This window comes from Triturus cristatus, chromosome 5_1, assembly GCF_964204655.1.
Source record: "Triturus cristatus chromosome 5_1, aTriCri1.1, whole genome shotgun sequence".
Taxonomy (NCBI): Eukaryota; Metazoa; Chordata; class Amphibia; order Caudata; family Salamandridae; genus Triturus; species Triturus cristatus.
The window spans coordinates 1,018,730,645-1,018,756,150 of record NC_140587.1 but is presented as its reverse complement, the minus strand read 5'-3'; the positions used below and the strand labels follow the sequence as shown (position 1 = coordinate 1,018,756,150).

The 25,506-nt window shown below is 48.9% G+C and overlaps 1 protein-coding gene across 2 annotated transcripts in view; it reads left to right on the top strand.

Moving 5' to 3' along the window:
* TRIO (trio Rho guanine nucleotide exchange factor) overlaps nt 1–25,506 on the top strand; it is a 4,621,980-nt gene that overhangs the window by 4,084,714 nt on the left and 511,760 nt on the right. For both annotated transcript variants that reach the window (XM_085606120.1, XM_085606121.1), the window contains exon 50: nt 4,522–4,660. In XM_085606120.1, the coding sequence (XP_085462246.1) occupies nt 4,522–4,660 (139 nt within the window). The remainder of the gene's footprint in view (nt 1–4,521; nt 4,661–25,506) is intronic.

The window sequence follows — 25,506 nt, the reverse complement described above, 5'->3', positions numbered from 1 at the left end:
CGTCCCAGGAGTCTGGTCAGGTGGATTTACGGCATCATGCATTGAATGGCCGGGAGCTTGCAGCATTTATTCTCCACTCCGCTCTAGACATCTCAGAGGTGCTGGGCTGGGCCATGGCTTCCTCAGTCGCTCTCCGTCACCATGCTTGGCTTTGGGACGGTGTATTCCCTGAGAATATTCGGGAGCGACTCATCGACCTTCCGTTTGATGGCAGCCTGTTGTTCCATGCCCTGGCCGACTCCGCCATCCAAAGGCTCTTGGCGGGGCTCCGTCCTCCTCCTCCTCTGTCCCCTCCTCAGTGACTTCTGAGTTGGGTTGATTCTGGGCCTTCTTAGGCCGGTTGTTCTGGCTGTGGAGTGTGTTTTCTGGCCGTTTACGTCCTTTCTTGGACGTCCCTTGTGTTTATTGTGTGTGGCCTCTGCAGGAGTTGTTGCGCGGACTTGGCCCTGAGATTGGCTGCTTATCACGCCTACAGCTGGGCTGTTTTTTTCCCCGTGGCTCTTTTGTTTTTCCTCTGCTGCGGAAGTTCTTCCAAAGTGGGTTCTCATAGCTTGGGACTTAACATACCCTATGTGTGGTAGTGGTAGCTGTCATATAGCTTGCGCTCTGCTAGAGGGTTCTGGTCGCCTTCGGGTGCCTGTTCTCCATGGCGTTTAGGTAGATTGCTTTTGCTTCCTGAGGTCTTGTGCGCGGCCTTCTTCCCTGGGGGTATGGCTAGGGTATCTATTCTACGTGAAGGAATCTGCGGCTAGTAGTCTCTATCAGATGTACGAGTTACTTACCTTCGGTAACGATGTATCTGGTAGAGACGATTCTAGCCGCAGATTCCTTCACTGCCCGCCCTTCCTCCCCTATTCTGCGAGGACCCTTGGTTTGGTCTCCGGTACTCGCCTCCCGGTGGGGGGCTGTGTCTCCTGTGAGTGCCTTCCTTGTTCTTGACGGGTGGCTCCGTCTGGGTGCGGTTCATTCCTCCTTTGGTCCTTTGGAGGATGGGGTTCCAGCGCTCCGGTGCCCTGCTGCTCTGGCTACTCCAGGTTCGGGGGGGATTGCTTTCTATCCCTGTCCTCCCTCCCCTCCTTTCCTTCCATTGCTATCCTCTGATTAAGGGTCATCTGGCCTTGTCTTGCCCTTGTCCCTTGTGGGTGGTTGCCCTCCAGGTTGGGGTGACTTGGAGGTTTGTTGTCCCATTCCTTGCTCAGGATGGGGGGGGGGGTCTACTACGTGTGCCATGACTTTTACTCATGTTCTTTGCCTCCGGGGCACAGGGATGGGAGGTTGTCTATGTGCTGGCAGGGTGACTGCACAGGTTTCTGCTTGTTCTTCTTCTTCTTTCCCTGCCTTTGGGTTCTGCGGTGTTGGCACTAGTCTGGTGGTGGTGTTAGTCACTGTTTCTTTCCAATTTTTCTGCTCTTCTCACACTGTTCCCATGCTTCCACAGTTTTTTATCTGGTGGTTCCGCGTTGTGGTGCGGAAAAGTTCTCCGAAGAAAACTGACGTAGGTGCGCCGGGACGGGTCTTATGTGACCTCGCTGACGTCACGTACGCGGACGACGCCTGGGCAGAGTCGCGTGATGACGCCCCGCCCCCGGCGCGCATGGATGCTAAAATCGTCTCTACCAGATACATCGTTACCGAAGGTAAGTAACTCGTACGTCGACGCCGTTCCGATGCTGGTCGATGGAGTCTCCTAAGGCGTTCGTCGACGTCGTTGTGACGCCGTCTCAACATCATTCGCCGCCTGTGACATCTCTTGCTGCTCCTTTGCACATTGAGGATAAGGCCTCCTTCCCTCTCTTCCGGAAGGCCCTCGGGCTCACCTGACTCGGATACTCCAAGGTGGTCGTGAACTGGCACAGTTTTCAATTCGGTCAGCCATGGAGACCACTGACTCTGTGGGTCGGGCAATAGCCAGGTCAGTTGATCTGCGTCGCCATGCTTGGCTGCATGAGGGCAGTTTTATCTTCAGGAGCGTCTTCGAGATTTGCCCTTTGATGGGGCACACCTTTTTGACAGTCATGCGGACTCAGCGGTATAACGTCTTATGTCTGGTTTTCCATGATTTACGTTGCTTCCAGTACTTTGTTGCGGACTTTTGATCTTGTTTGCATTGGTTACAGTATCGTCACTGCTTTTCTCTGGTCTCTGTCTCTGGGCTCAAGCTTTTATTTCCCAAATGGTCTGGTCTGGTCAGCTAGACAGCTGTTGTTGCCCTTATTTTCGAATCCTCTGTCTATGAGCTAGTCTCAAGAGGTATTCCATTGCTTTTTATAGGGATGTGACATATCATATGTGGGGTATTCGTTGGTTATTGTATAGCTATTCTTCCTTACCACAGGAAGTGTTCATCCTGGGTGGAGTGTGTAAAATGTTCCAGGAACTGTTCTTCCTGGAAGGTGTAGGTCCTTACTGAGGATCCCGCGAGGTCCTCTTAGGATTGTTATCTTCTTTCCCTCTCTGGAATTTTTGTATAGTTCATGCTGTAGGCTTATCGCGATATAGTTTTCGCGTCTTCATGCTCCGCCTACTGTTGTGAGACTTCTCCTCTGGTAAGACCCACAGGGGTGGTGTAGCTCTCTTTGGAGCTTCCATGTTTGTGTTTTATGGTTCTCTCCTGCCTCTGAGGATGCAGACTTCTCCAGAGTATTATTGGGTTTACGCCACGGCTGGCTTGTCCCAGCATGTGCATGTCTTCATTTTCTTGTCTTTTGGCTGTCTTTCAAGCGTTTTGCTGTTTTTCCACCCTTTTTGCCTAAGTTGGCTGTAAGCTAGTGTCTCTTGTGAGCATGTTGTTCTGTTTAACTTCCGGAACAGTTTCTATTCCGATTTCAGTTCTGGCACGGTATGTGGATACACTCTGGGTGTGTTCACAGGCACTGGGTGCCTGCTGGTCTAATTTGCGTCACAGCGTTGGCTGCGTTCTATTCCTTGTGGTAATGTCTACTCTTCAATCTCTGGTGTTAAGTGGTGCTGATGTCCTTGGTCTTCCCTTATTGCTCAGACCCTGTCTGTTTTTTTCTTGTCGACAGTTGGTTCTACGCCAGACGTGTTGCTGCTGCACATTGTCTTGTGCCCCCCCTTTTTTCCCACACACTTCCCAGGTGGGGACTCTGGTCCCTCTGCTCATTGCCAGGCTGGGGCTCCGGTTCCTCTGCTCATGGCCTCTGCCAATGGTATCCTTAGAGGTCTCTTTGTTCAGGGATGCTCATTGTCATTTTTACAGTGCCTGTATATGGTTATATATACATATTTCTGACTATATATGCATGTGATTGGCTGTGTTTTAACATATGTCATGTTCTGCTATGGTTGGTACCTATTGTGCGGGCTGCTCTATTTGTCTTTCACTTTCTTACAATAAAAAAAAAAATAGGTTCTCTTTCTTTCTTTCTTTTTCCTGCTGCAGTATCTTGGGTTTCTTAGCTCCAGATTCTGGCTCACTCTCTCTCTTTCTTATGAGAGCGAGCCTTATGTGTGTGCCCGACTTCTGCCGGTATCCTTTAATCACTGTACCTCTGTGTATGGTTGGGCAGTATTACTACCTAGTGATATGTTCAGTGTCTCTCTGCCGACGCATGTGTGCTGTCAGTGCTACATTTAATGGGCTTTTGTAAATGTGTGGTGTGGCTCCCACGGTCCAAACTGTCTGCTTATGTATCCCTACTATCCACATACATGTATATCCTTGTAGTCATGGTTTTGTATCTCTATACATGGGTGACCTCTATCTCTAAACATGTCATTCTTGGCATTCACTGTTGTGCATGCTCTTTTTGTACGCTCTGACTCTCTTTCACTGGGACTTTATTTTTGGCAGATCCATGGGATCCTGCGCTCAGTGCGGCTTCTAATTCTCATTGCAGAAGCCTATGGATTTAGGCACACTGTTCCTACACTCTCACAGTTTTAGTAGTGGCTCCGCCTTGTGGTGCGGAAACGTTTCACAGTAGAAAACGGACGTCAGCGCGCCGGGGAGACTTGTATGGCTCCACTGACGTCATATCCGTGAACGATGTCAGGGCGGAGCCATGCGACGCCGTCCCCTGGCGCGCAGAGGTACTGCTGAAAAATCTCCGGATCCAGACTGATGCTTGGAGGATATTCCAAGTTAAGGAATCTGCGGCTAGGCTGTTTCTCTACCAGATACATTGTTACCAAAGGTAAGTAACTTTGTTATTTATTCCACTGATAACTAGCTGATAAGCCAGCTGTTTCATTAAGCACCTTGCTGCTTTTTGGGAGGTTTTACTCATTACATGCACTAGGAGGATCATTATCACTTTCAGTCCGGCATATTATTTAGAAATCTTTTATCATATACCTCTCTTTCGGTGTTAATGTAGAGGTAATCAAGTAAAGTTTAAGTGTGAAAAGGTAGATATTTTGCATACAGTATATTTTATTAATTTAATGCTTTAATTTGACTGTGATTTTATGATGCTTTTAACATAGGAGAAATCAATGTTTGATAATGAGAACGTCTGGCATCAGTATTTCTTTTGTTAACTTTTTTTTAAATTTCAGAAAATCATCCTCTTGGCACACGGCACTCCGTATAAAGAAGAAATCTGAGAAGAAGGCTAAAGAAGTTAAAAGAGGAGAAAAAGTTGAAAGTGGTTATCGCAAATCTAAAGAAGAACCGTCTAATAAGGTCTCTGTAAAAGTGAGTATAGGACTGTGCATATTTTCAATATATGAAGAAAAAGTACTGTACCATATTGTATTGGTACTGTCTTCTGTGCTGATACATACAGCGTATGCTTTGATTTAATATTGTTAACTTAAATCTCAAAATACAATCACTGTATCCTCATTGCCCATTTACTATTATGATTCTGCAGGATTAAATTGTGTAATCTATTTAATGTTCTATTATAGTTCACTGCAGATTCTCTCCATTTGCAAAAGATTATCTTATAGTATGTATAATTCTGTATTGAAAGACGTGAAGACTGGATCTGGAATTTTTTTAGCAGTATCTTTGTATGCCACAAGGTGGCACTTTGGATCTCTGCACTGAGACTGTTCTGCAGCGGAAATTATGTACTGGGCCTATGTGGGCACCCCTTTTCCTTTCTTTCCGCCCCACTGGAATGTAGGTCTGGAGCTCCCTCTCATCTCTCTTCCACTGTGCAAGGGATGTCTCCCCCTTAAAACAGAGGTATCTTTTAGAGACATCTAGCCGCAGATTCCTTAACTTTTAATTCTTCCCAGGCGCCAGACTGAATCCGGAAATTTCAGCAGTACCTCTGCGCGCTGGGGAACGTCATTGTACGGCTCCGCGGTGATGAAATCTCAGGATTTTACGTCATTGGAGCGATATAAGTGCCCTCCGGCGCGCGGATGTCAGTTTCTTTTCTGTGCTGCAACGCAGATCCATAGAAGCGGTTCCTCTGGCCTTCTGTTTTTAGCCTACTTAGATGCCTTTTTGCATCTGTGAACAGTGTACCTATGCCGTTTCCTTGGGGATCACTTCTCCAAGTCACGGAAATCCAATCAGAAGGCATCGAGGTCATGGAGGTGTTCGGCCTCACGAAGTCGTGACATTGTTGCTGGCTCTTCCCATTCCTTACCAGTGAATGTAGCGCAGGAGTCAACCCCGAGCCTCCTTCCTTATCCTGGAGCCGGGGTGACTATGACCCAGATGCAGGCATATTTTCCTACTCTGCAGTCCTCCTTTGGGTCTACACCTCCCCCTGGTGCACCTTCGGGCCCCAGAAAGATTGAAGGGACTCTGATTGGGAGCACGCCGGCGGGTTCGCCCTCTGCACCGGTCGAGGACCTCGACTCCATACCTGGAGTCATTACGACGTCAGGACACAGCCCGGTGCGGCTTCCGTTTGTGATGACGGTGGCGTTGGATGAATTGGTTACGAGGCTGCCACGACGCCGGTCAATGTCGGAGACACCATTTATGGTTCACGTCGATACGACGACGCCCCAACATAGATCGGCACTGTAAATGCAGCTTATAGCCACTGGAGTTCTGGCACCTTCTCCATTACAAATTGAGGTAGAAGCTGGTTATGTTGCTATTTCTCCAGTTTTGCTAGAAGACTCTGCAAACACTGTTGACGTTGACCACTTGGTTGGTCTTGGTCAGCCTCAGGTAGGAGGTTCTCTGGCGACATTTGGTGGAGATAGTAGTCTACACCCATCTCCTAATTATGATCTGCTTTCTCCGCCATGAATGGCGACGGAGGCTAGTGCCGCTTTTGCTGAGGCTATCGGAAAGAAACACATAGTGATAGATTCCTTACCTTAGAATTACCCCCAGGTGTCAGACTGGATCCGGAAAGTTTTCGTCAGCAGTACCCCTGCGCGTCGATAGGTGTCGTCGTGCGGCTCCGTGTGCGTCATTGGCGCCGGGATGACGTCGTTGGAGCTACTTAGACGAGCCCACGCACGCTGATGTCAGTTCTTTCTTTTTCTACGCCAGTAAGCGCAGATCTAGGAAGAGCTAGTACTCCCAGTCATTATTTGACTGAGTTTTTTTAGGCCTTTTGTCTCTCTTTTTTCACAAGTCGATCGACTCCAGGTGTCATAGGGATGCCCGGGTTTAAGAACTGTGGGGACTGTAGGAGAGTAGGGTCTGCTTTCTATGTTCACCCCCACTTTTTGCTTTTGCTTCACTGGTTTTCGACTTAGATGTGGCTGTGGGCCTGCCAATCAGACCCACAGCCCTGCTGTTCTCTCTCTAAATTTATACTATGTACTTTAGGTGCATAACCCAATTGGTTAGGGTCACCTTATTGGCCCCTGTACAGTGTACCTTAGGTACCCAGGGCATAGGTGTTCCCTAGGCCTACCAGGGGCTGCAGCATGTATTATGCCACCCCTGGCCTGGCCTTCCATTATGACACAACTGGCTGATCACTCAGCTGAGGCAAGGTCGTGTAATCACTCCTTGCTTAGGTGTAGTATTCCTATACCTACCTTAGATATAGACACATGTGTACCTATCAGCCACTCCTATGGCAGGCCTTAACAATCCTGGAGGCAGAGTGCTTGGTAACATGTGAGATGGTGCTCTAGCATGAGCTGAGCCTGTCTGCAGCTTTCGGAACCATGTCCTTATAGCTGTTCTATGATATAGCCTACCATATACTCTTAAAGTGCCTTATAATCTTAAACGGTTATGGTAACTATGGTTTGGCTGTATCAAAACATGTCGTGTAAGGTGTCTAACACTTTGGAATAATACCCCCATACCATTTCTGGCAATGAGGATATTATTCCTCCCTTCTAGAGGGAGAAGACATGTTGAAACCTACTTACCCGGTTAAAGTTAACCAGAGCCCCAGCATCACAAAATGGATGCTGCTGCCACAGACACAAGTCTGACCACCTGCTGCTGGGAGTCCTTCCAGCGAGGGAGGCTTGGACAATAGGTTTCCTGCCTTGGGAGGTGCGAGCTCCACCCTAGACAGGATTTAGTGTATTGGGGCAGGGAGGGTTGAATGAAACGAGACACTACCTGGGGCACACAAGGTGTCCCATGCATAGTCCAGTTCAAACCGGCGCTGGGGCACTCCAGCCCCACCTCTGGCACGAAACTGGACAAAGGAAAGGGGGGTGTAACCACTCCCCTTCCTGGTCCCACCCATAGGAGGGACCTTGCAGGTAGCCCAGCCCAGCCCAGCCCAGTATATCAGTAGGTAGCTGAGCCCTGCTAAATTAGATTAAACTGAATCTGCAACTTGAACAGAAACTCTGGACCTTCGACATTCGACCTCAGGAAGAAGACTGAAGAAATCTCCCTTGTGGCCAAGGAGTGACCACCCTGGGCAACCAGGCACCATCCAGCGACCGCTGCTTTGCTTTGCGACAGATCCTACGAGGGACGACTGCAGAGACTGACCAGCGCCGAGACTTCCAGACACCTCTGACCCAGATCCACATCTCCAGCGAAGCTGAGACCCGTGGAGGCGACGAGGGACGTGGGACCGGCGACTTGGGAAAAGTGGCTAGTACCTGACTAGCGCGACTTCCGAGGCTCCCTCGAGGCTGTGCTTGGGGAATTGAGAAGCCCCCATCCCGAGCACCATCTGCAACGAAGATCAGCTCCCTACACTTCACGTGTTCTGCGTGGGGCCCTTCTGCACCTGAGTTGCTCGACGTGTTGTCCGGTTGCTGGCCCGTTGGCTAGTGACTTCTGCGACGACGAACCTTTGTTTCCAACTTGCTGGTCCGGCTCCTCCAGACTGGCACCCGCTCCTCTGTAAAGGAGAAGCACCCCAGACCTTCCTGGTCTGCACCAGAAGCAAGTCCTCCATCCTGCGTGGGTTCCGCTTGCCAAGGCTTGTTGGGTCCTGACTCGACTTCGACGCCGCCGACAGCAAGATCTTTCGTGGGACAGCTCACCTCCTGGTCCTGGTCGTCCGCGACGCCTCCTGGTACCCGTGACTGCTGCGACAAGCTTCACCTCTTCACCTGCATCTTCACGACATCGCCTGGTTCCTTCCTGGCTCCTGGCTGGTGACCTAGACTCTATCCCTTCTGTTTGCTGATTCCTTCCTTCTTGATCCCCACCTTGGGATCCACCGGACACTCTTCACTGACTGCCTGTCAGCAACTTTCCTTCAGGCATCCATAGGAGTCGACGACGAAACCCGACGCAAGTTCACACCTATGCACCCGCAGCCCGTGTTTACTAGGGTATTGACTATCCAAGGGTCTAGTTTCCGAGTCTCGACTTCCTAGCTATACCAGAAGTGTCCTAAAACTACTAATTTCTAATAACTTGCATTTCTATCGACTTTTACGCATTACGCGTGAGTGTTTCCACTCTGCACCTGAATCCCGTGGGCCTCCCACTTCCTAACCTTTGGTAGTATAGTGTAGCCCCAGCGATTCCCTAGGCCTAGGCCTATCCTGTGTTTGTGACAGTGGTTCTTATACCACTGACTTAGTATATGGTTTGTGTGGCCCCTAGGGCCTAACTGTATTACTTACCTGTGTGACTTAATGTATGCTTAAATAAGACTGTGTTGTACTTACCTCGAATCTCATAAAGAGTGCTGAGGGTTTGACTAGAATAAATACATTCTATTTTTATATATATATCTGTTGTGGTGTCCTTTCATTTGGTATTCAAGGTGTTGTGTCCAAAATAATTATTCCAAGGGCCACACTTACCATTGGCCCGCAATATTAGGTAAGAAGGAGCAGTTGGCAACGTGGAAGGTTCAAACGTTTATTAGCCACCACAGAACTCTATATAGAGGAGCCTCGTCGATCCTCACCCATCAGGTGCGCCGAGGAAGACTGCTGGCTCCTTGACAGTAACACACTTTTATACATTATCAGTACAGCATACAAAACCATATATGTGGAAAAGTACCAGTTAGTCCTGGCGCCCCTAATGAGCTCATGCCCATTTCTAGTTTCGGTTACACATACAAAGGGTTACTATCTTTACAGAGAAGGTCGAAGGGGTGACTCCCTTCTCGTCCCAGGCCTAGAGGAATTTGCCTGATACTCCCTTTTAGCAGATGTGACCTTGCTTCTCAGCAACTCAGCCTGTCTCCTAATTAAATGCAAGGAAAGGGGAAAGCAGAGGGTGTGCGGAAAAGACCACGTGACTCCCAAGAGAGAGAGAGAGAGAGCCGCAATCCAAGATGGAGGCGGTTCGGTTTCTCGGCCCTTTTTGTCGTACTAAACATAATCGGGGATCTCGAGCCGTTTAATACACCATAACGAGGTAAACTATCATTAGATATACTGCGCTAATCATATTGTAATATCTTGAATACCTCAGAACGGTCCTTTTAGCGCAGCATAGCTAATAACGAGGTCAGTCTTCGAAAATACCCTCATCAATCTGCATTAAGTCGTGCGTCTCCTTCTGAGCCCGCTGAGTATCTATTCTGGTTTGGACGGGCTCGGGCCTAGGGATGGATCGGCGAACTTGAGTAGCACAATAAGCACAGCAAGCAGGCCCGCACTGTAGACAAAGGCAGCAGGTGAAAATGAACCCCACTATTCCTAAAAGAATCATAAATAACTTCCATCCCCAGGTGGTCACCAAATCCCAAAACCACCCAGACAAGGACCAAGTACCAGTCTCGGTGTGAATTTCTGAAGCTAGCCGATGTAGTTTCTGAATGGCTAAATGGACAGAAGGGGCGGAGTCAGGTATATATACACAACAGGAGCTGCCGATGACTCTACAAGCTCCTCCGCGATCAGCTAGGATAACATCTAAAACAAGACGATTTTGGAGGGTCACAAGCCGGGTCGCCTGGAGCTCCACTGTAATATTAGTTAATATTCCTGCAGTAGTATTGACCACCCCTTCCACTACTCTAGATAGCCTCCTAACTTCTTTACTGTTGAGGATGGGTCCCCATATGGGCAACGCCCCTTTTATGATATCAACGAAGTGTTGGGCTGGAGTGTCAGTCTGGTCAGTGGCATCATTACTGGCGGCTTCAGCTTTTAGGCTCCGCCGATTTAAGGAATGAGATTTGTGATAATCGGAAGGAGCTATGTAGACCGGTGGGTAAAGAAAAGATAAGTAACATCGGCCCGCCCATCCCCTGGGTAGCCAAGTGTATGCATTTTCACCGCACACGAAATAAACATTGGGAGGGGTGAGTGTTGGGGGACTACTGAAAGTCTGTAGTTTATAAGTGTAATTACATCTACTATAACCTACGGATAGATGTCCAGTACCCTGCACACAGAAGGAGGAGGACGTATTCAATACCGGGACCGGAATTATTTTCTCATCTGAGACATTTCGCTCCTGGAAATACTTGAAATACTCAGTAAAATTAAAGGTAATGAAATCCAACACTTCATCCCTCAACCAGGTATCATTCTCATGATCAGTGTATACGTTCATACAGGCGGTGGGATCAAGGGTACCATCCGTCCCCTCAGCATTAGGAGTAAAACCTTGGTGTGTCTCTATATAGGCTAAAATCAAGGCGTAATCCTTCTCTGAGAATCGACGTTCATCTATAGCGTAGTGTTCATATAGCATGGATAACATTTTAAACCAGGCTTCGCAACTACCTAAATAAGACAAGGGCATTGATATGAACAAATCTTGCTTATGCATCACTGACGGGAGAAGACCACAGACCCAACAATCAGTAACATTTGTGGAACTATGAGTCTGGTGTAGCATCTCAATGAAAGCATTATGTACATATGTCTGTCGGTGTCTCTCCTTATGGGGGGCAAAAGTCTGGAAATGATGTTCCTTAGGAGCAGGGGTAGACACTATCAAGGTGTGCACAGGATGGCGAAACTCCAGATATATAAACAGACCTAAGCATAGCACAAAGGATACAATCAATATAGAAATGAAAACAATTTTAACACGCAAACTCCATGAGGAGAACATTGGCAAATGCGGGGGAATGGTACGGGGTACTATGGGCCGCCCTTCTTCAGGGACAAAACGAGCAAAAGGGTACATTTTCTCACTAAAAGTCCAATATAATCTCGGGGAAAAGGGCTACGAGCAGTCCGACCTGCCGGAGGGTGCTTCTTTCCTGTGTCCGTACAGAGCCTCACAGGCAGACTCCTATTGTTCAGAAAAAGAAAAAGAAAAACTTCTCGCGTTGGGGTCACACTTGACGCAACCCTTGTTGAAAGGAAACTCCACCTGGGCCCCCACCAGTCCAACCAATGTCTCTACCTTCGTTCTGAACAGAGCTTTACTGAAAGTTCCATGCTCTCAACGAGTTCAGTCCAGTGTTCTACCAATCCTCAGGTTTTTGCCGAGGCTTCCTACTTCACTTGCCAAGGCTAGACCTGGGATTCCATATTTCCGGGGCCGCAGGTGATATCGATCCCGACCAGGGGTGTCAGGATTCTCAAACAAAGCAGGCACAATGGGATCAGACGAGGAGCTGGGCTCCTGACCAGACGCCTCACTCGGAGCAATTGAGTGGTCTCAAAAAGGGTCTTGAAGGCTCGCAGCACTTTCCCCTCGCCCGTCAACTTCTCTGCGGGTGTCCAGGGAAAGTCGTTCCCTAGTGCTGGGTTCGCCCTGGTTTGGCAGGCCTTCCTCCTGGTCAAGCTGCTCCCTTGGCAATGGGAGAGGAACTCGTTTAAGATGGGAGATATGGATCCAGCGCTGCTTACCCTCAACTTTCACCGCCGTTCACGTTGCCAGGAGCACCTGGTACGGTCGGGACCAGCGCGGATCCAAACTCGATTTTCGTTGATAGTTCCGAACCAAGACCCACTGTCCAGGTTCCACGCTGTGTCCGGGTCCCTCCGGCAGGGGCTGCAGTACGGCAGATATCTGTTGATGAATGGAATGGAGATCTTTAGTCAAAGCATACAGATAATCAGTCAACATAGGATGGTCGATGTCCCTGAAGGATTTGGGCCGAGGTACTCCCCACACGTTGGCAGGTCTGCCAAAGATTACCTCATAAGGGGAGATACCGCTCCGGGAATGGGGAGTAGTTCTTACGGACAACAGGGCCAGGGGCAGGAGATCAGGCCATTTTAATCCTGTCGTGTCCTGAAGTTTAGCCAGTTTCAATTTCAGAATCCCATTATATTTCTCAACTAGGCCCGCTGATTGAGGATGTCGGGCTGCGTGAAACTTCTGCTGAATGGACAGACCCTTGCATACATGCCTAACTAAGTCAGCATTAAAATGTGTCCCGTTGTCACTCCAAATCACCCGTGGCAACCCATATCGAGGGAAAAACTCCTTTACCAGAGCTTTCGCGGTTGCCAGGGCAGTATTTTCCTTTGTGGGATACGCCTCCACCCATTTACTAAAAGTACAGATCACCACCAACACGTATTTCAGATTGTTAACACGTTCTAGCTGTATGTAATCCATTTGAAGTACTTCAAAAGGCAGGGTGGGCGGCGCAAAACTTCCCGCCAAGACGGGAATGCTAACCCCAGGATTATGCTGGAGACAGATCATGCAATGCTGAACCAAGTTCCTAGCTGTCTTATGAATATTAACATTGTACCAGACAGGATCCAATGTGGCACAGATGCCCTGGACCCCTACATGTGAAGGTCCGTGTGTCATAGCTACTACTGCATTTACAAATGCGTTTGGCAGTAACCATCTACACCTCTCTGACAAGTCAGTCCAACATCCATTCTCATCAAGCCTCCCCACCTGTTCTTGCCAGTATGTCAGTTCTTCCGGGGTCACCTCCTTTTGTAGCTCTTTCACACTGTCTATGGTGTTGTTAAAAACCCCTGCCTCTATCATTTTTGTCACTACAAACATGGAAGTGGTGTCAGACTGGGCTGTTTCCTTGGCGATCCTATCCGCAAAGGAATTTCCCCTCCCCACATCATCCACTACAACCTTGTGTGCGCTACATTTCACTATGGCCAGGGTTTTAGGCAACGTTAATGCAGCCAGCAATCGGTCAACTAATGGCCCATTCTTTATCTTTTCGCCATGAGATGTCAAGAATCCTCTTTCCGCCCATAACCTCCCGAAGCTATGTGCTACACCGAACGCATATTGGCTATCGGTGTAGACATTTAGCTTCAAGCCTTTCCCCAACTCGCAGGCCCTGAATAATGCAACCAATTCGGCCGCCTGGGCCGACCGGTATGGTATCTTGGCTGCCTCGACTACCGTTTGCAGGGTAGTGATCGCATAAGCCGCAGCTGTCGTACCATCCGGTAATCTAAAGCAGGACCCATCAACATACAATTCTCCTTGGGCATCAGATAGTGGGGTGTCAGTTAGATCTATCCGGCCCTTGGTTTCTTCTTCAGTTCGAAAAATACAATCATGTATGTCTTGTCCACCATCCCCTGAAGGGAGGGGCAACAGCGTGGCAGGGTTCAAGTTAACACATCGTTTGATCGTTATATGAGGTGCAAACAGGGTCAATTCGTACCCTGTAAGACGCGCACTAGTTAAGTGCTGCGTCTGTGTCCTGTTTAATAATACGTCCACAGCATGAGGCACCATCACTGTCAGATCCGTATTCAGGACTAGCCCTTCCGATTGTCTGATCGCTACAGCCACTGCCGCTGCAGCCCTCAGACAACTGGGAAGTGCTCTGGCGACGTTATCCAAAACCGCCGAGAAATATGCACAAGGCCTTTGCTTACCACCAAAGTCCTGTGTCAACACTGAAAGAGAACAACCGTCCACCTCATGCACATAGAGCACAAAAGGTTTCCGGTAGTCAGGGGTGCCAAGCACAGGAGCAGAGCAAAGAGCAGTTTTCAGAGCAGAAAAGGCAGTCTGGCATTCATCAGTCCAAGGTAAGGGTTCATGCACATCCTTCGTAGTTAGATACAAGAAAGGTTTAGTCAAGAGAGAATAGTTAGCAATCCATTGGCGACAGTAGGAGGTTATACCAAGCAAAGCGCGGACATCACGTTGCGTGCGAGGAACAGGCATGTTAGTTATGGTTGCGATGCGCTCAGAAGTCAACCGTCTTCCCTCCTTCGACAGGAGATGACCGAGATAGGTCACCTCCGGTCGACAATATTGAAATTTAGAGAGCGACACCTTGTTACCATGAGTGGCCAAGTGCCGTAGCAGGGTAACCGTAGCATCGCGGCAACCCTGTTCTGTATCAGAGGCCACAAGGAGGTCGTCAACATACTGCAATAGGACATTACCTGGCGGCAATTGTAAGGAATCCAATACTCTTTTTAGGGCTTGGCTGTAGATACTAGGGCTTTCGGTATACCCCTGGGGGGCGCAACAGAATCTAAAGCTGTGGCCCCCCAATGAGAAACCGAACAAATGTCTGCTATCCGGATGTATGGGAATGCTAAAGAAGGCATTCTTCAAATCAATCACCGAGAAAAATGTGGCAGTGGGAGGAATCATGGTCAAAATGGAATTAATGTCTGGTACCACCGGATACTGGGGTACCACAATCTTGTTAATTTCTCGCAAATCAATCACAAATCGGTAGGTATCAGCATAATCAGGGGATTGGGGTACGGGGGCTCGTTTAAGAATCGGAAGAATGGGACTGTTACAGACGTTAGAAGCCGTTTCCTCCACCACCCCTGTTCTAATCAAGTCAGAAATAATGGCCAATAAAGCGCGTTCCCCTGCGGGGGCTATTTTATACTGTGGGATCCTCGGCAATTTGGCATTCTGTTTCAGGGTGATGGACACCGGGGGAATTTGGAGGAATCCTACGTCAGTGTCCCCCAGGGCCCAAAGATCCTTCGGGAGTTGTGCAAGCTCAGGAGGTAGTGAGTCCATTTTCGAAAAACATTGAACGGAGGGGATAGAGGTATTCCGAATGGTCAGATAAACTCCATCGGGGGAGCAATAGATGTGGGCATGCAATCTTTTTAAAATATCCATACCCAGGAGATTCTTCCCACACTGGGAGGTGAGGAGGAAAGGTGATTCTATCGTAACCGGTCCCAGAGTGAGGGAAAGTGGCTTAGAAATGGGGCTCACCACCGGAGTTCCAGAGAACCCCACGGACACGTTAGTCTGGCCAGACAGAGCGGCCCCCGGGACCAGGGCACGTGAAACAGAACTGTTCATAGCCCCTGTGTCAACCAAAAACTTACCTGATGCATCCAACAATCGTGCATGGACATAAGGTCCAGCTTGATCTATCGGAATTGACACATGCCCCTTACTCTGCCCTTGGCTGTCCTATGCTTGAGTATACCCGGCGTCTTCGTCCGTTACACGTCCATCATTATAGTACTGTTTACCCTGGTTTTGGTCGAAATAATTCTGACTGTTCTCACCTCGGGCTGCCTGTTCTTGTCTCGTGTGTCCACCACGATGCCCACTCATCCTTCCCCGTCCGCGACCCCTTGAAGCCGTATTCTGTTCATATAGTAACGGACACTGCGCTCTCCAATGCCCCTCCTCTTTACAGAAAGCACATTGATTTATGCCCAAATCTGTTCGCCCAGCTGTTTGCGTCGGTCCCGCCCCTCTTGGAGCGAAATTTTGCAACCCTCGTCCTCTTCCTCTACCCCTCTCCACTTGCTGTAGTAACACTCGTGTTTTCAATTCTTTCGACTTTCTTTCTGTCTTATCCTTGCTCTCATTCTCCCGATGCTCATAATACTGAGCCATGCTCAGTATCGTGGAGGGCGTGGTGGTCGTCCAGGTTCTCTCGGCTGCCTGTAACCGAGCCGATACCTCGGGTAGCAAATTTGTTACAAATCTATTAACAAATAAACGTACACCCCCTTCCGTTGCCAAGTCCTGTCCGCTGAAGTCAATGAACACTCCCTCAAACCTCGTGAAAAAATCAGAGACACTCTCGTCCTTCTTTTGCTTACAGGCCGTCAGCTTGTCCCAATCTACCTTCCTGGGTGGGATCAGCGAATGCATATAAGTTATTATTCTCTCAGGCAAGGCCAGTATCTCAGGTCGGGGCTTGTTCCCTGGTTTACGATCTCTATCCCAGTTTCTCAGTTGATCCCATGTCCCACCAAATTCCGTAACATGGTCCTGGTCATGTACCTGGCGCCAAATGTCCACCGGTACTAATAAGGCAAAGAATAATTCAATATCTGCCAATGTCATTACCGCTGACGAGGCGGCCTCGGTCAGTTCCTTGTAATATGCAGTGGGGTTCTTTCTAGGATCTGGCAACTGGCTTTTTAGGGATAGTACCTCACTCCGCTTCCAGGGGGTATAGACCCATTGTTCCTGGAACTGGGCGTCTACCCCGGGACGGGTAACGACGCCGTGGGCATCTACTACTGCGGCAACTTCTGGATGGAAGATAGGGTGCACTTCCCGCATAGGGAACTGGGAGAATCCGGCGGGAGTGGTAGACTGCAAACGAGCTCTATAAGAGACCAAAGTCTGTACCTTCCCATACACCTCTTCGGGTGTCAACTGAGATTTATGGACCTGATCAAGAATATCATATAGTATAGCCGGAGCCTTCCCTTCCTGATGTACCTGTTCCCACACAGAAATAAGACGGTTGGGCATATGCTCCAGAGCATGCTGTTGCATCACCGGTTCATAGTCTCTCATAGTACTCCAAATATCAGCAAGCGTATAAATGGGATGTCGCATCCACTGGGAGGCTTGTGTAGCTATAGTTTCCCTTTCTTCCGTTCCCAAGGCCGAACGAGTGAACAACTTCCTACCCTCAGTAAGACTGGCCGGACGTAGCGGAGTAGTTGCAGCTGTTACCGGCGTGGTACTGGCGGAGGAGGAGGGTAGAACAGGAGGGGAAGGCATTGACCCCAGCGACAGCTGAGGGGTCCCGGCTGCAGCTGTCGTCAATAAATTAGGCAGTATGGCCATAACTTCAGACACAGATGTCGGTAACCGGGAGAGGTTCGGCAGGGAGGGAGGGGTAGTGGTGGCCGGGGGAGCCGAAGCCGAGGCCCCCAGGGACATATTTGGAGCCGGGGCCGAGGCCCCTGTTACCTCCGGATATATCCTCTGTGGCACATAAGGGGGTGGTGGTCTGGTGTCCAGTAAATCCTCTATTTCATCTTCTGCATTCGGGCGGGTCACATAGCTCTTATCCACCTTTAGTCGAAATTCACGATTCATGCAATCCAATCCCCTTTCTACTCTGTCTCGGTCATAGGCCATAGCTTTCTGAGTAACATTCTGTCCTGCCTTGGCTCTGGCTACTTTCTCTTCCCTTATTCGCCGTTGTTTGGCCTCCTTCTGCCATGCAATTAGAGCATCAAACATGGCCTGCCTACTTCGCCTAGAAAACAGCTGTTCCTGTAGGAACGCAATTTTCTTCTCATCAAACAAACTCGTTTTGGGCCATCGTAACTCCTCATTGCCCTTGGTATACTTATGCCACAGAGTGCAGAACAACAACGGAGAGATCCCATGTTTGACATACATAAAATGGCTAGGACTACCCTCCGGCGGGGCGGGTTGGCTCTCCGCTAATCTAGAGTCACTTGTTCGACAGCAGCAGCCAAAACAATTCAATTTACTAAAACAGGACATTTTGGTTAGTTTTCAAACATGTATACATAAACAACAATCAACACGAATCATACACAACGTACAATCAGTATCAGAGAACCAAGCCCGTCGACTCTGGTTCACAGTCCAAACACCAAACTACACGCGGGATTCCGGCCACCCTCCTGGCTCACCACTAAGACCAGCCCCCAACGAGGACTTGCCCCGTCAGGAGTATACCTTGTGGCTACCCAGTCTAGGTCGCGGGTCCTTCCACGTGCAATCCGTTTGTAATCCTTCGGCGCGCCGTTTTTACTCAAATCAAATACAACCTGTACGTACTTCGAGTCAAACCACGGTAATGCTAACCTCGATCAAGCAAGACACCACCCTCCGGTGCGTGTCTTCCAATCAATGCACCGCTGTCCAGCGCGAGCTTCAAACAAATGCAATCCGTGTTCAAAATAAAAAACGCATCGTTCTCAACGAATGCTCTCAAATCAATCAAATAGCACACGTCTTCAACGCGTGCGTCAAAATCAAATCAATACTCACCGGGTGCACCCAGATACGAATGTTCGTTCTCCGCTGCCAACTCCTCCCGACCAAATCGATCCAGTTTCTGGGTTAAGCCCGTAGGACCCCGGTGAAGGGTAACTAGCAGCAGGGGACGTACCGAAAAGTCGTGCAGGGTGGGAGAAATCCTCAGGCTCCTCTCCCGCCAACCGGTCAGGACACTCCCAACCCCACCACCCGAATACGGGGGGGGGGGGGAAGACCCTTTCACGGGGTCCCTTCGTGGTCGCCAACTGTTGTGTCCAAAATAATTATTCCTAGGGCCACACTTACCATTGGCCCGCAATATTAGGTAAGAAGGAGCAGTTGGCAACGTGGAAGGTTCAAACGTTTATTAGCCACCACAGAACTCTATATAGAGGAGCCTCGTCGATCCTCACCCATCAGGTGCGCCGAGGAAGACTGCTGGCTCCTTGACAGTAACACACTTTTATACATTATCAGTACAGCATACAAAACCATATATGTGGAAAAGTACCAGTTAGTCCTGGAGCCCCTAATGAGCTCATGCCCATTTCTAGTTTCGGTTACACATACAAAGGGTTACTATCTTTACAGAGAAGGTCGAAGGGGTGACTCCCTTCTCGTCCCAGGCCTAGAGGAATTTGCCTGATACTCCCTTTTAGCAGATGTGACCTTGCTTCTCAGCAACTCAGCCTGTCTCCTAATTAAATGCAAGGAAAGGGGAAAGCAGAGGGTGTGCGGAAAAGACCACGTGACTCCCAAGAGAGAGAGAGAGAGAGCCGCAATCCAAGACGGTTTCTCGGCCCTTTTTGTCGTACTAAACATAATCGGGGATCTCGAGCCGTTTAATACACCATAACGAGGTAAACTATCATTAGATATACTGCGCTAATCATATCGTAATATCTTGAATACCTCAAAGGGATTACATATGGTATAACAGCTGGCTTCACGTGCCATTCAGAGTTTAGCCTAAGACTGCTCTTGTCCATGCTACCACTAGGATAGCTGGTCTATAAGGTTGACTTTACAACCAATCACCATAAGGGTTGTTTGGACTAATACAAGGTGTACACTAGAATTAGTGACATCATATATCAGGCCAACTTCTCACATTGGTGGCAGCGGGTGGGATCTGAGCTTGCTGTTGTAATACCATTGTAATCTTGAGATACTAAATTGAAAGATCACATAAGATATTGTTAGGTACATATAACATAGATTATAAATACTTAAGTCCTACTGGACTTAGTTGTTGTAGGTTGAAGGGCCTAGCACACCCTGACTACAACTACTAGAGAGGTTTAGTAGATACAACTAGTGTAGGTAGGTGCACACACCACACCCTCACTAGATCATGTCTCTGAGAGGAAATCAAGGTGATTCTCTCCCAGGAGGGGTAGATCCTAGAAAGATCCCCTCTAGATATGATACCCTAACTTTTCAGGAGATGAGACAATTGTGTACCTCCAGAAAGTTAAAACAGGGTTCAAAGCCTACCCTCATTCAGCTAGTAGAGATCCTAGAGGAGTATGATGCTCACAGGGCCTCCCAGGCTAGTACCCTAGGTACAGGCGAGGGTCTACCCACTACAGATGAGTCAGATGGGACTTCAGAAGATGAGGTAGACCGCCAGGTCAAGATTGGAAGACTTAGCCAGGCTAACTTAAGTCTCCATGGGAGTCTGAATGGGCCCCCCCCCATTCAGACCCCCAAGTGGGCTTAACCAGAGAAACAGGAGAGACAGATCCCCTTCAAGGGAATCCATCCACTCCCATGTCTCGAACAGCTCCAATGCCTCTTCTCACAGGGGAATGACTTCCCCACAGAGAAAAGAGCATGAGGCCAGAATGAGGGAAGCTAATCTGAGGATTGAGAGGGAAGAACTTGCCCTTGCCAAGGAGAAGCTGGCTCTGGCCAGAGAGCAGAAGTTAAGTGGGTTAGAACCCACTGGTGGCATCAATATCCCTAAGGATAGAGACAGAACCTATGATAATGGAAACCTGAGCAAGATTGTCCCTCCCTACAAGTGTGGGGATGACATCCACAAATGGATAACTGCTTTGGAGAGGGCTTGCAAAGCACAGCAGGTACCCCAAGGTCAGTGTGCAGCTATCTTGTGGCTCTCCTTCTCTGAGAAAGGTAGAGACAAGCTCCTCACAGTTAGTGATGAGGATGCTGACAATTACACTGTCCTGAAGAGTGCTCTGATTGATGGGTTTGGCCTAACCACTGAACAATACAGGTTGTTGTTCAGGGATACCCAGAAGACACAGACTCAGGACTGGACTGACTTTGTAGATTGTGCCACTAAGGCTCTGGAAGGCTGGTTATTGGGTAGTAAGGTTAAGGACTATACAGGATTGTATAATTTGATCATGAGAGAACAAATCCTTAATAACTGTCAAAACCAGCTGTTGCATCAACACTTGATTGACTCTGACCTAACTTCTCCCCAGGAATTGGGAAAGAAGGCAGATAGGTGGGTCAGGACTAGAGTTAAGCAGAAAAACCAGAACCAGGGCGGTGATCAGAAAAAGGCAGACCAGAAGGGTAATGATCAGAAACAAAAAGACCAGAAGTCTTCACCGGGCCCCCAAAAGGCTCAGGGGGAGGGTGGTTCCAAAAAGGATAAGAAGAAAGATGGCCAAAAGAAACCCTGGTGCAACTATTGCAAGTCAAACTCACATTGGTTTAGTGAGTGCACCAAAAAGGATAAGCCCCCAGCCACCATTGCCCCTAAGGCAACTGTACCCCCTAGTTCAGCTGTAAGTGGTGGTTCCCTGCAAAAGGGTGTAGTAGGGTTAACCCTGGGAACTGAGGAGGATTCTGTCCTAGTCAGGATACCTACTCAGGCTGTTCTGATCTGTGATGGGGACATAGCTTTGTCCTCTACTATAGGTCCCAGTAACCTGGGCAAGTACAGACAGACTCCTTTTATCAACCAAAGAATGGCTCAGGCCTACAGGGACACTGGGGCTAGTGTCACAATGGTGACACCTGCCTTTGTGGACCCTGGACAGATTATGCTAGATGAGAATTACCTAGTGACCAACGCTAGCAATGCCACTACCTCCCATAGTGTGGCAATTGTTAACTTCTCCTGGGAGGGGTAACTGGCCTCAAGAAAGTTGTGGTAAGTTCAGACCTTCCTTTAGAGTGTTTCTTGGGAAATGACCTTGAAACTTCAGTTTGGTCTGAAGTGGAGTATAGGACCCATGCAGAAATGCTTGGAATAGATGCACATGTCCTTGCTGTGACCAGGTCACAGGCCAAAAAGTGTAACACTGAACAAGTGCTGGATCCTGGGACAATGGACCAGACACAACCCAAGAGAAAGAGCAGTAGGGTAAAGGCTATGCCTTCCCCCCTGCCTCAGGTGGAGGATCAGCCCTCACAGGAGGATGATTCCGAGAGCCCTGAAGGAACTGTCCTAGAAGAACTTGAATGTGATCAGGTTGAGTTTCTTGGGACAGGGGGACCTTCAAGGGCAGATCTGAGGCAGGCACAATTAGACTGTCCCTCTCTTGAACCCCTCAGACAGCAGGCTGCTGCTGAGGCTGCAGGGAATGCTCAAGGTACCCATAGAGTGTATTGGGATGAAGGGCTACTGTACTCAGAGGCTAGAGACCCCAAGCCTGCTGCGTCCAGGAGGTTGGTCATACCATTGAGTTTCAGAGGCTTCCTTCTTACTTTGGCCCATGATATTCCCCTTGCAGGACACTTAGGCCAGAACAAGACTTGGGACTTGCTTGTCCCTCACTTTCACTGGCCTCATATGTCAGAAGATACCAAGGAGTTTTGTCGCTCCTGTGTCACCTGCCAAGCCAGTGGCAAATCAGGTGGCACCACAAAGGCCCCCCTCATACCACTACCGGTGGTGGGGGTTCCCTTTGAGAGAGTGGGGATAGACATTGTAGGACCAATGGACCCCCAAACAGCATCTGGGCACAGATTCATACTGGTGATAGTGGACCATGCCACCAGGTATCCAGAAGCTATTCCCCTAAGGACCACAACAGCTTCTGTTGTGGCAAGGGCCCTACTTGGAGTATTCTCCAGAGTGGGCTTTCCAAAGGAGGTTATTTCTGACAGAGGTGCCAACTTCATGTCAGGGTATTTGACTGCAATGTGGAAGGAGTGTGGTGTGAACTACAAGTTCACCACACCCTATCACCCACAGTGCAATGGGCTTGTGGAGAGATTCAACAAGACCCTAAAAGGGATGATAAAAGGTTTACCAGACAAGCTTAGGCGAAGATGGAACATCCTTTTACCCTGCCTTCTGTTTGCTTACAGAGAGGTCCCACAAAAGGGGGTTGGCTACAGCCCTTTTGAGCTTTTGTTTGGGCATCCTGTAAGGGGACCCATGTGTTTAGTAAGGGAAGGATGGGAGAGACCTCTCAGACAACCCAAACTGGACATAGTGGATTATGTACTTGGCCTCCGCTCTAGGATGGCAGAGTATATGAAGAAGGCTTCTAAAAACCTTGAGGCAAGCCAAGAACTCCAAAAAGCTTGGCATGACCAAAAGGCTGTGCTGACTGTTTACCAGCCAGGGCAGAAAGTGTGGGTGTTGGAGCCAGTGGCCCCAGCAGCACTCCAAGACAAATGGTCTGGACCCCACACTATTGTTGAGAAAAATGGAGAAGTCACCTACTTGGTGGACCTTGGGACTCCCAGAAGCCCCCACAGGGTGCTTCATGTCAACAGATTGAAGGCATATGTTGACAGGGCAGACATGGGCTTACTCATGACTACAGATAAGGGGCAGGAGGAAGAGAGTGACCCTCTCCCAGACCTGTTGACTCAGAACCCTGATGATGGCTCAGTTGATGGTGTGGTCTTTTCTGACAGCCTCACTGGTCATCAGCAACAGGACTGCAGACAAGTTCTGCAATCCTACAGACATATGTTCTCTCTGACCCCAAGTCAGACAAACTGGTGCACCCATGAGGTGGACACTGGTGACAGTCTGCCTGTGAAGAGTAAAATCTACAGGCAACCTGACCATGTCAGGGACTGCATAAAAGTTGAGGTACAAAAGATGTTGGAGCTGGGAGTCATTGAACCTTCAGAGAGCCCTTGGGCTAGTCCTGTAGTTCTTGTGCCAAAACCTCACACCCAAAATGGTAAGAGAGAGATGAGGTTTTGCGTGGATTACAGAGGTCTCAATGCTGTCACTAGGACAGATGCCCACCCAATACCTAGGGCAGATGAGCTCATTGACAGATTGGCAGCTGCCAAGTTTTTGAGCACATTTGACCTGACAGCAGGCTACTGGCAAATCAGACTAGCTGAGAATGCAAAGGCCAAAACTGCTTTCTCGACCCCAGGAGGACATTATCAATTTGTGGTAATGCCCTTTGGTTTGAAGAACGCACCTGCCACTTTCCAAAGGTTGGTGAATCAAGTCCTTACAGGCCTGGATGACTACTGTGCAGCTTATCTTGATGATATTGCTGTCTTTAGCTCCACCTGGGAGGATCACCTGGTCCACCTGAGGAATGTTTTAGAGGCCCTGCAAAAGGCAGGCCTCACTATCAAGGCCACTAAGTGCCAGATAGGGCAGAGCAAGGTTGTTTACCTGGGCCACCTAGTTGGTGGGGGCCAGGTTCAACCACTGGAGAGCAAGATCCAGTCCATAAAGAACTGGACTCCTCCAATTACCCAGACTCAGGTCAGAGCTTTCTTGGGCCTGACTGGGTACTACAGAAAGTTTAAGAACTATGGGTCCATTGTGACACCACTTAATGACTTGACCTCTAAGAAGATGCCAAAGAAAGTTCAGTGGACAGTGAGCTGTCAAAAAGCATTTGATGACCTGAAGCAGGCCATGTGCAGTGCACCTATTCTGAAAAGTCCAGACTACTCTAAAGAGTTCATAGTCCAGACAGATGCTTCTGAGTTGGGTGTGGGAGCTGTTCTTTCACAACTGAATGTAGATGGTCAAGACCAGCCCATTGCTTTTATTAGTTGAAGGCTGACCCCTAGAGAGAAACGTTGGTCAGCTATTGAGAGGGAGGCTTTTGCTGTGGTTTGGGCCCTGAAGAAGCTGAGGCCATACTTGTTTGGCACTCACTTCAAGATTCAGACAGACCATAAGCCCCTCATGTGGCTAAATCAGATGAAGGGTGAAAATCCCAAACTTCTTAGGTGGTCCATTTCCCTACAGGGGATGGACTTCACAGTGGAACATAGACCTGGGACTGACCATGCCAATGCAGATGGACTCTCCAGATATTTCCACTTAGAACATGAAGACTCAACTGGTCAAGGTTAGTTTAATGTCCCTAAGTTTGTGGGGGGGGGGGGTTTGTTGGAGAGTAGGGTCTGCTTTCTATGTTCACCCCCACTTTTTGCTTTTGCTTCACTGGTTTTCGACTTAGATGTGGCTGTGGGCCTGCCAATCAGACCCACAGCCCTGCTGTTCTCTCTCTAAATTTATACTATGTACTTTAGGTGCATAACCCAATTGGTTAGGGTCACCTTATTGGCCCCTGTACAGTGTACCTTAGGTACCCAGGGCATAGGTGTACCCAGGCCTACCAGGGGCTGCAGCATGTATTATGCCACCCCTGGCCTGGCCTTCCATTATGACACAACTGGCTGATCACTCAGCTGGGGCAAGGTCGTGTAATCACTCCTTGCTTAGGTGTAGTCTTCCTATACCTACCTTATATATAGACACATGTGTACCTATCAGCCACTCCTATGGCAGGCCTTAACAATCCTGGAGGCAGAGTGCTTGGTAACATGTGAGATGGTGCTCTAGCATGAGCTGAGCCTGTCTGCAGCTTTCGGAACCATGTCCTTATAGCTGTTCTATGATATAGCCTACCATATACTCTTAAAGTGCCTTATAATCTTAAACGGTTATGGTAACTATGGTTTGGCTGTATTAAAACATGTCGTGTAAGGTGTTTAACACTTTGAATAATACCCCCATACCATTTTTGGCAATGAGGATATTATTCCTCCCTTCTAGAGGGATAAGACATGTTGAAACCTACTTACCCGGTTAAAGTTAACCAGAGTCCCAGCATCACAAAATGGATGCTGCTGCCACAGACACAAGTCTGACCTCCTGCTGCTGGGAGTCCTTCCAG